Below are 11,596 nucleotides of genomic sequence, written 5' to 3'. Positions count from 1 at the left end.
CTGCAAATTTAAGGATGAGAGGGTACGAACAGATACTTGAGTGTCCGCTCGGAGTGGTGGGGTTGGAAAGTTCTGCATTAGATCATACTCACATCTTTTGAAGCACAGTCTTCTTTGTTTTTGTGGGGCTGTTTAAAGGCTCTTGGATTTCTCCCACTCTGGAAAAATATTCCGATGTGCTTTGTTCACTCAGCTCAGTCTAGAGAGAACAAACAGAATCAGTATAAACAAAAAATATTATTCCTGGCATCCCCTGGAAAAGTTTGGCTCCACAGCAGACAGCTGTCATCCTCTGGTTTTGTCAGACTTTAACAGATATTCACAGGCCTGCTGTCAAAATTATAATGAGTATAATTAAAACAATAATTAATCCAATATTATAAAGTGCATTTTACACAGAGATTATAATCATTTATTTTACTTTTGTCTCCCCTAAATACCAAACTGTTCCGTCCTCAATTCCGACCACTTGTTAATTTGTCATCTGGCGTACGGGTACACTGTTACGCCGCACTATGGCACATTCTAATAAGTATGTTTGCGATTATGCTGTCAAAGATACTTAGACACAGCCCGGCTGGCACAAAGAATTAATCTCCAACACGTTGTAATGAACCCCCTCAACGAAAATAATCATCAGACTGACGTAGATGTAATGCATGTTTCATAGTCTGAACCGTGGTGCTCGGGATGCTGATTTTTGCCTGGGGGAAAATTACTGAATGGTGAAGCCATGTTGACAAGTTAAAACAACGATAAGACACAATGATAGAATGGCGTGAAAAACAAAGGGAAAGTGCTCACAACAGGAAGATATTAATGCTTGGTGAAAAGCACTTTAGATGCCACAGGGTGAGTGAGACCATTTAAGTCAAACTAATACTACCTGAGAGATGAAGAGTCACCGGTTAAATAGGAACAGGATCGGGAACTTCGGACTACAATCTGCATGTACTTTCAATAAGTATTTTTGAATATGGCTACGTTTGTATGATTCAAACCTTATTCCATGCATCACTAAGGGCCTTATAGCCCTTCAAGGTAGTGTAGAATGTAGAATACAAAAAGAACAGGACCTAATAAGCGTAAAAGGCATGAGATTGCATGATCTTTCTCAAGGCTACAATTAATTTGATTAAAATTCATCCTGTTGGAATACAAACCAGGTTTCATGGAAATTGATCCACTAGCTGTTGAGACGTCTCAAGAAAATATGAAATCAGAGTGAGCAGAACTTTACCTTTCAGAAATGAAATTTTGTATCAGATTTCAACTCATCCAATCACTGTTTCAGGCACTACCAATACTGCCAACCTCATGGTGACCCAGTCAATTGTTGGATTATTCCAATCTAGGTCAAACTGAAGAAGAGTCACTGCTCCTCCTCATGGAGAGGAGTTAGATGAGGTGGCTCGAGCATCTGGTCAGAAGGCCTCCCTGGTGAGGTGTTCCGGGCATATCCAAACGTGCGAGGCCCGAGGGAAGGCTCAGGTCATGCTGGAGGGACAACGTCTCTAGGCTGGCTTAGGAGCCTCCTGGGATACGGCCAGAAGATCCGGACCAAATGGACCATGAAGATGGAGGGATGGCTGGATAGATCAAAGTGGTGGACCATTGGTTTTACATTAAGCGGTACTTTGAGATACTTCCAAACACGCTGACACGGCATCAAAAGTGTAATGTGAATACACTGCAGAGCACTAATTAGTCCAAGAAATAGATCGGCAGAATTTTGGAGTGCTGAGAAAGGTGGCTTTTTTTAACGATTATGTTTTTACCCGCCCAAAACAAAACGACGACAAATAAAAAAAAACACTTAATACAAGCAGGGGCCATACCATTATCCACAACCTCATATCAAGTTTTGCTGTAATCAGATCACTGGGCTCTGGTAGTACTACAGCCCAGACTCGTGGTTCACAAAATGGCAATGAAGACTTCTGGGAGAACCAACACGAAGCAGGCTGAGGTTTTCTTGAGCTACTGGATGGATGTGGCTACCAGTCTAAGTTGGCAGACAGTTGGACTCAGCTGGAGTCTGAGACTTGTAAGTGTGGCCTGAGGGAGAAGTGATCTTTTCACTGTGAGATTCTGCAATGATTCATAAGTTTATTAATATTTGAAGTTTCAAAGTAGAATAAAAGGGTAAATTTATTGGACTCTGGAGGACAGATCTGATCAGGGACAGGCAAAGGACTGTGCTGTTGAAATGATATTGAACTCATCGACAAACTTTAAGGATTAAATCAGAAACCGATTAGAAAAAAAAAAAGTTGTCACTGTGAGTATTTCAAATTGGAACATGCATTACAAGTGCCAACTCTTCGCTTCACCCGATAAGCAGAACAAACAGTGGAAAAGCGGGTCCTCGTACCCAAACAGAGCCAAACCAAACTGACTAAAACTGATACCATGTATGGAAATCCAATTTAGCCCTGTAGTTTTGACATCCCTTGTGCAACAGAGTTCTCATTGCTTCAAAGGGTAATTTCAGATCATTGACTTTCCATAAACTATGATTAAAATCCATAAAACCAGCCATTAAATCACTGATATTCCCTCCAGGGACAGAACAGCCAATGTGGGCATCACCAGTCTTAACACAGATATTAAAAGAGATCAATCCCTCCCACACAAACACACCATGACACCAATGACTTGCCGCACAGGGAGACGGTGTCCCTAGTTGCAGAGGCAGGAGGACAATTTTGGCTTGGCGTTGGCTGTCAAAACCATGCAACCGCACTATGGTGTGGGGAGACGAGCAAAGGCTACGGGTTTGAAAACACAGGGGGTAAACAGTGAAAGGAAGCAAGGGTTCAGAAAACACGAAATAGAGAAAGAAATGTGAGAAAGGGGTACACAAAAAAAGGAAGAGACAACCCCCCGGGGACAACCCACCTGACCACAACAGTCTCCCTAGCGTGCCCACAAACACAAGAATCCTTGCACAGGAAGTTCTCCACAAACTGTCCTTTGTGTCGAAGAACTTGTCATGCAAGAGTAGACACAAGTTCAGTCTATGCAGTCAGAGGGCAACGGCTACAATGAATCTGGGTCAATGATACAATAAAATGTACGCACAAACTTACATTTTCCTACGCACTCACACAGCCCCCTCAAGAACAATTCTGAGAAAGATGTGGGTGCCATCATTTGCATTGTAATGCCTTGATGTGTATTCTCGTCTGTTCAGTATGAATAAATGCTGTTTGAAAATGAACTTGAAAGAAAAATCAACAAGAAGTCAATGGGAGGCTCTATGGGAAACTTTCATGCGTTTCTGTTTCTGTCGGCACAACTTCAAAAGAATGAATGGCGAAAAAGCAGAGTGACAGAAAAGAGAAATGATGAAGGGAGGAAGAGGTTGGATGTACAAGTAAGATAAATAGAAAAAGTTAGGGGTAGACAGACAGTAAGAGCGTGAGACAGATGGTTGTTACATGATTTTAAAAAGGGATCTCCGAGGGGTTCTGTGTATGGCTAAAGGAGAAGGAAGTAGAGGGATTAAAGTTTGAGAAGGCAAGGGAAAATGAGAGAGGGGATGGTGCATGAACAACATTGTAATTACCACAATCTATGTGGATAAAACTCTAAGTATTGTGTGGGAACTAAGACGGCCTGTTGTACAAAATTATGCAAACTCAATAGCTGGAGAGCATACCATGGAAAAGGAGGGAGGAATCGTGGTAAATAACTTCTACCCACTGCCACCACTACCTCTCCCTCAGAAACAAGGATTTAACACCGCCAGCCAGTCTCCTCGCCCCCACATTAAGCTGCAAAACACTTTTTTGTGATGCAACGGGGTAAAAAGAACAACAGTGCCCTCCCTGGCTCCAGAGCCTCCAAAACAACACAGCTCCACCTCAGGAGATGCAACTAGAATGCACATCTGGATGTCAGACCACTGAGATAAGTCTGGCAAAAGGGCATGTGGAGCAAAAGGATTTAATCAATTGATTTAAAATGATAACAGCACAGATTCTAATAGCTTGCTCAAACGGCATATGACTCCTTTAAACAACTTCAAAAGTGACCCAACTACAGGCTGCATAAAATAAAGGGAATTAACCAACTCCGCTCTACAATCTGAGATAAGAAAGGAACTCAGATGGGAAAACTATGTCGGTTATCTTAATGCAACTGCACTTGAAAGAAATGCACTGATGTGGTTTAGAGCAGTATAAATATCCCACTGATGCGGTGGATGACAAAGCGTCTTAAAGTATCCGAAAGAAATAGCTTATCTTGACCTATGTTGCATGTAGGAAAGCTCTGTCCGGTAAAATCTACTTATGTGTCAAAGTGCAGCAGTGCCGTACCAATCTATTTCTGGTGAACAAGATAAGCAGCATTTTGCTGTTGTGAACTTTTTCTTCAATGCATTTTGCAAGGATTTTCAATATCCGAGAGGTCAATACCTGAAAAGCTGTTCTCAATTTACTCTTAAGTTATTGGTGCAAACACTCAGGTTTTAGGGGAGACAAAAACACTCAAGAAAGTAGTCAGTCTTCTAAATTCATGTCATATCATCATGTGACGTGACAGATGCAGAGGATGTCAGGTTGTGTTGAAATGTCAATGATATTGCTGTCTTACTTTATACCGCAGGTTTTCCTTGACTTCGGGAAGAACCCTTTGAACAGCTATTTAATGACACAAATAAGTAGACTAAATACTTATATTGGCACAGAGAAATAACAACATTTGAACAATGGGGGTCTCCTGCATACAAACTAGTTGACAAATTCCACCCTCACGCACTACCCTGCTGCCACTGAAGAAACATGCCCTGTTTGTCTAAACTCATCTGCCTTCCCCTCAAAGTCAACAAACATGCATGGGCACATACATTTTTTAAAAGTAAAGACAGGTCTTATCCCTTAACAGTGAGAAAACTTTCTGTATACACCCATCTCGTAAGGATTAAGATGAGATGAACAGCTTGGATTTACTTCTTGCACATTAATCAAAGCAGCTTATGAAAGGGTGAAATGAGGGGACACAACAATCATGATAATAAACTAGAGCTGTGCATTTGGCCAAGGTGGAGGGAAGATCTGTAGGGACAGCTAGCTTGGGAAAGCTATGGAGCAGTCTGCTGCGAGCTGTGAAGAACACAGGCGTGCTGAGGTCATGAGTAAACACACAGGCTCTTCCAGAGCTCCAGAGAGGGGGGACTGGAAACACATCTGCTCTGCCTTTGATCCAAACTTCTGCAGCTCAGCACGCCACTCACCTCAGCTGCCCACTCTGTGCCTGACTAGAAAACAACGGCCACAATCCCAAACACTAGCTCTTCCTTCCCATGCTGCCCTCCTCACTGCTGATGCTGACTCACAATAAGAACAACTTTTCACACAGGACTTTTACACGGGGAAAAAAAAAAAAAAAATCTTCCCCGTTGGCTATGCGAACTAGGTTTCAATGGCGCTGTGTCTAAAGAGTATCTCAAGTTCAAGGTTTGACGGTTATGGACGTATACTGCTCAAAAAAATAAAGGGAACACTTGAACAACACAATGTAACTCCAAGTCAATCACACTTCTGTGAAATCATAGTGTCCACTCAGGAAGCAACACAGATTCATTTTGACTTGTTTTAAGGACATTACATCAAAGTTGGATCAGCCTGGAGTTTGTTTTTACACTTTAATTTTGAGTGTGATTCCTAATCCAGACCTCCATGGGTTGATACAATTGATTTCCATTGCTCATTTTTGTGTAATTTTGCTGTCAGCACATTCAACTGTGTAAAGAGCAAAGTATTTCATAAGAATATTTCATTCATTTAGATCTAGGATGTGTTTTTTAAGTGTTCCCTTTATTTTTTTGAGCAGTGTATTTAATCGGCAAAGAAAAAAGATAGTTTCATTAATCTGACCCCACACCTGCAGACATGACAGTGGGTGAATCATTAGGTTCAAACAATTGAGTGTCTGAAAGCCTTCTAGCGATCATCACCAGCTGTAGTGGTCTGCGTATGTCATAATCTGACTGTGTTTTTTCCAGACGAAAATTAGACAGTGACTATGATTACCGAGCGACTACGTTAACGGGTTAGTACTAGTTCTGTATGGGTCCATTCTAAAAGTAACTTGTCTCTTTTCTGTTTTTTCACCAAATGTCACATTCTAAAGCCAGAATGCTCAAAAAAACGGTCAGGTAGAAAAACATGTAAACACATTTAAGACTGACATACTGTATTCAAAAACACATTGAAAGAGGTGCAGCAAACACTTTGGGAACTTGCTCATGACTATATCCAATGACCTGCAAAGACAACTGAGTTTCCAATTATAAAATCTGCATGTGAAGGATCAGGGTGAAGGAAACAGAAGCTTTGTGGTGTCTGTTTGTCGGTCAAGAAGTACCGACCTATCCTGCACGGGAATTATATTGCAAGCAGTTAAGAGCCCATATGGAAAGCAAAGGTTGAATCCAATTGCTGTAATGCAGCCTCTCCAACTATTTTAATTGCATTTGCTAACTGTAAACATAAGGTCAACTATTTAATTTCATTCTGTCTTCCTGGATGCCTGTTGAATACAGCATCCGTTTCAAAATACTGACGCTTATTCTTTTATTTCTTTCTATTGGCGATCATTTATCAGTGTTCAAAGGAAAAATCCACGGATATTCTTTCCATGTAGAGGTGACCATGCAATTCAGACTGCCGTTCCAAAGTCATGGAAGGCTCTTCCCATCCAGCTGCGTTCTCATAGCTGGATTTATGAAGCAGGTAAAAATATTTTTATTCATAAATCTGTTTGGCTAACCTTACCTATAAAATCCATTGCGATGAACATGAACATACTTTTTTGTCTCCACAGTTCTCTGTTTGTTGCCAATATAATTAAACCAGGTGACACTAATTCTGTTTATTTTCATTTAAGTTTTTCCCTTTACTTTCCCTTGTATTTTATTTGTTTAGTCTTTTCAGATAAAGCCCTCTATCTGCCCTATAAAATAAAGCTTAATTACCTAAACCCACCTCTATTCAAGCATCACACCCTGTGAGTCTTATTCTGACGGACGCGGTTGAAAGTATGCAATGCACAAATGCTAAATACAATCAGACAATGGCAAAGAGTGAGAAATTACACAATCAGCATGGACAGATAAACAATATGAATCATGTGACTTCATTCACACAAGACCTCTAAACTGCTTACCTGTTTGTGTAATACTGATTAAATATTTTTTATCAAATTTTGACTTTTCTAATTGACCTGTATTGTTTGTATAGTAAAGTTTAATTCAGTAAATTTTAAAAGGAATTATCTTTGTGGAAATCACCATGATTTGGTGATTTCATATTGTAACACTTAATTCTTATCAAGTTCACAATATAGTGGGATGCACCAGATAAGCAACAATGACATTGGAGCAATCCTCTCTGGAACCAAACATTCCTGGTTCGATTCCAAACTCCTCCTCGTGTGTCAAAGTGTTGTTGAGCAAGACACTGAACCCAAAACTGCTCCCCTGGCATTTGTGGACAGCATGCCTACTGCTCACGGTTCATTCATGATGGGTTAATTGCAGAGAACGAATTTCCCCAGGGGGATTACTAAAGGATATATTCTTCTTCTCCTTTCAGCTTTTCCCTTCAGGGGTCGCCACAGCGAATCAACCCTCTCCATCTAACCCTATTCTCTGTATCCTCCTCTCTCACACCAACTACCTTCATCTCACTATGTCCATAAATCTTCTCTTTAGTCTTCCTCAAGACCTCCTGCCTGGCAGCTCTGATTCCAGCATCCGCCTACCAATATAGTAACTATCCCTCCTCTGTACATGATCAAACCATCTAAGTCTAGCTTCTCTGACCTTCTCTCCAAAACATCTAACATGAGCTGTCCCTCTGATAGACTCATTCCTGATCCGGTCCATCCTGGTCACTCCCAAAGAGAACCTTAGCATCTTCATCTCTGCCACCACTAGCTCTGCCTCCTGACTTTTCATCATCGTTACGGTTTCTAGGCCATACAGCAATGCTGGCATCACCACTGTCTTGTACACCTGTCCTTTCATTCTGACTGAAAGTCTTCTATCACATAGTACCCCTGACACTTTTCTCCACCCATTCCAACCTGGTTGAACCTGTCTCTTCGACTCTTTTCAACACTCTCTGTTGCTCTGGACTGCTGACCCAAAGTCCCTGAAATCCTCCCACTTCTTGATCTCTACTCCCTGTAGCCTCACCGTTCCACCCAGGTTCCTCTTATTCACATGCATATACTCCGTCTTGCTGCGACTAACCTTCACTCCTCTCCTTTATAGCACATACCTTCACCTCTCTAGATTTTCCTCAATCTCTTCTCTGCAAACATCATGGTCCATGGAGATTCCAGTCTAACCTCATCTGTAAGCCTGTCCATCACCACTGCAAACAAGAAGAGGCTCAAAGCTAATCCCTGATGGAGTCCCACCTCCACCTTGAACTTCATTGTTACCCCTACAGCACACCTCACTCCTGTCTCACAGCTAACATACATGTCCTGCACCAGTCTAACATACTTCTCTGCCACTCCAGACTTCCTCATATAATACCAGGGTTCCTCTCTTGACCCCTGTCATGTGCTTTTTCTAGGTCTACAAAAACACAATACAGCTCCCTCTGGCCTTCTCTGTACTTCTCTTTTAGCATTCTCAAAGCAAATACTGCATTTGTAGTACTCTTTCTAGGCATGAACCCACACTGCTGTTCACAAATGCTGACTTCTGCTCTCTGTCTAGTTTCCACTACTCTTTCCCATAACTTCATTGTATAGCTCATCAACTTTATCCCTCTATAGTAGCCACAATTCTGCACATCCCCCTTATTCTTAAAAATGGGCACCATCACACCTCATCTCCATTCTTCAGGCATCTTCTCACTCTCTAAGATCCTGTTGAATAATCTAGTCAGAAACTCTACCACTGCCTCTCCTAGACACTTCTACATCTCCACAGGTATATCATCAGGACCAACTGCCTTTCCACTCTTCATTTGCGCCAATGCCTTCCTCATTTCACTTTTACTAATCTCTGCTACTTTGTGGTCTACAATCGTCACCTCTTCTTCCCTTGCTTCTCTTTCCTTTTCCACATTCATCAGCTATTCAAAGTTCTCCTTCCACCTCCCATCACTCTTCTAGCATCTGTCAATACATTATACCCTCTCTATCCTTAATCACCTGGACCTGTTGTACAACTTTCCCATCTTTATCTGTTTCACCAACCAGTATACATCATTACCCTCTTCTTATTGTCCAACCGAGCATACAAGTCATCACATGCTCTATGTTTTGCCTTTGCTACCTCTATTTTTACCTTACGCTGTATTTCCTTGTACTCCTGTCTGTTCTCTTCAGTCCCCTCAGTGTCCCACTTCTTCTTTGTTAACCGCTTTCTCTGTATATACTCCTGCCCTTCCTCTTTCCACCACCAAGTTTACTTATGTACTTTCCTAACTGATGATACACTAAGTTCTCTCCCACCTGTTTCCCTGATAACATTAGCTGCAGTTGTCCAATCATCTGGAAGCTCTCCCTGACCACCCAGAGCCTTTCTCAACCAGAGCCTTTCCCTGAAAACCATACAACACTCCTCTCTTTTCAGCTTCCACCACTTTGTCCTCTGCTCTGCTTTTGTCCTCTTGATCTTCCTGGTCACCAGAGTCATCCTACAAACCACCATCCTATGCTGTCTGGCTACACTCTCACCTACAACTACTGTGCAGTCACTGATCTCTTTCAGGTTATACAAGATGTATTCTACCTGCGTGCTCCTACCTCCTCTCTTATAAGTTACCCCGTGTTCCTGTCTTTTCTGGAAAAAAGTGTTCACTACAGCCATTTCCATCATTTGTGCAAAGTCTACCACCATCTGTCCCTCTGTGTTCCTATCCTGTGTACCAAACCTGCCCATCCCTTCTTCATCCCCTCTATTGCCTGTACCAACATGCCCATTGAAAACTGTGCCAATTACCACTCTCATCTCTGGGGATATTCTGCATCACTTCATCTAACTTATTCCAGAAATTCTTCTTCAAACTCACATCCCACCTGGGGGTCATAGCCACTAACATCATTGAGCATTGCAATTTCCAGTTTCAGACTAATAAGTCTATTTGACATTCTTTTCACCTCCAGAATATTCCTAACTCCTACTCCATTAGTCTTCCTGTCAGTACCATGATACTGACAGGAAGCCTGCTCCTAAGCCTTACTACCTTTCCACCTGGCGTCCTGGACACAGTATATCCACCTTCCTTCTCTGCATCATGTCGACCAAATAATAATAAAAAGTATCACTATGATTATTATTATTATCATTATTATTATCATTATTATTATTATTATTATTATTATCATAAAAGAAAACAGTGGTATGATATGACTGTTTGAATGGTAAAAATGACTGACATGACAAACACCAAATTAGAGGTTTACTAGATACCACAGTAGAAAAAGTGAGCTCTGACAAAAAAAACCTTTTTGACAGAAACACAATCCAAACTGAAATTTCCATATCAGGAACTTGGAAAATATGTTACCTGTTTAATGTTCAACAATAATTTGATGCACCATCTTGCATTTGGAGGACTTCAAATTCCAAGCAATAGGAAGAAGACTATGTGTACGACATTCTAAAGCATTGCACTGATGCTAAATCAGAGATGTGGTTGGTGAGCAGGAAAGTGACTGGAGAATAGGGGTGTTTTTAGTTACCCAGCCACATCAGACAGTCACGATGAGGTGAAGAACTTCATGCTGACACTAATCAGTATTTTGCGTTATATTTTGTATTGTATCTATATTTTTGAATTTAATGTAGTGTCTTGATGTCCTTGCCATTTATATTTCATCCACAGGATCATAACTCATACCATAAGTCATTGGATTCAACATTCATTTCAACAATCCACCAGCTAACATATCACTATGCCACTAGCTGCATTCTAAATTGGGAAAAGGTTTTCCTAAGCAAACACTATTATAAAATGAACCAAAATCACTCTAACATAGTTAATTGTGTCTCTGGCTACAACAAGACAGCTGTCAAGATGACAAAACATAAAGCAACCTTTCTCAGACATTCCATCGTCAACCAGCAAAGAGACTCTAAAGTTCAGAAGCTGTGCTCAAAGTAAACTCAAAAGCATTTAGTTGGCATTAGCTGTGAGAATAAAGTATTTTACAGAACTAAAATCTATCGAAACAAAATCAATGGTGGTCCTGAAGTATTTGTGGTATTTATAATTTCAGTCATTAAAATTAGATAGTAGACAATGCTCAATGTGTGCACTGTGTCCCAGTGGGCGAAAAAGGTCCATCCATCCATTCCTAGAGGGCTTTAGAGTATAGCTGTTAAGCGTGAGAGAATACTATGTAAAGGATAACCTATAGTCAACCTAAGTAAGCAAAAAAAATAAATAAATCATAAAATAGCAACAATATTTTGGCCAATTGTTCCATATCTGAATTATTTGATGGTGAATAATTATGGTTATTGCACAAAAATATCTGAGGTCAAGATTATCAATATTAAAGAAGATATTTTGGAAGAGCCTAAAAGACATTAGCATGCAAGGACAGCAAGCTCCAG

General features: G+C 40.9%; 1 protein-coding gene across 1 annotated transcript in view; it reads right to left on the bottom strand.

Annotated features, from left to right (window-relative positions):
* Positions 1-11,596, bottom strand: part of slx4ip (SLX4 interacting protein) — a 37,028-nt gene that overhangs the window by 2,887 nt on the left and 22,545 nt on the right. Inside the window, exon 8 of the mRNA XM_086166990.1 lies at positions 93-199. Within this exon, the coding sequence (XP_086023116.1) occupies positions 93-199 (107 nt within the window). The remainder of the gene's footprint in view (positions 1-92; positions 200-11,596) is intronic.

This window comes from Fistularia commersonii, chromosome 2 (assembly GCF_037954325.1).
Source record: "Fistularia commersonii isolate RoL2024-O1a breed Wild chromosome 2, RoL_Fcom_v1.0, whole genome shotgun sequence".
Taxonomy (NCBI): domain Eukaryota; kingdom Metazoa; phylum Chordata; class Actinopteri; order Syngnathiformes; family Fistulariidae; genus Fistularia; species Fistularia commersonii.
Note: the sequence above shows the minus strand (reverse complement) of the source record. Positions and strands in the feature narration are given on the sequence as shown.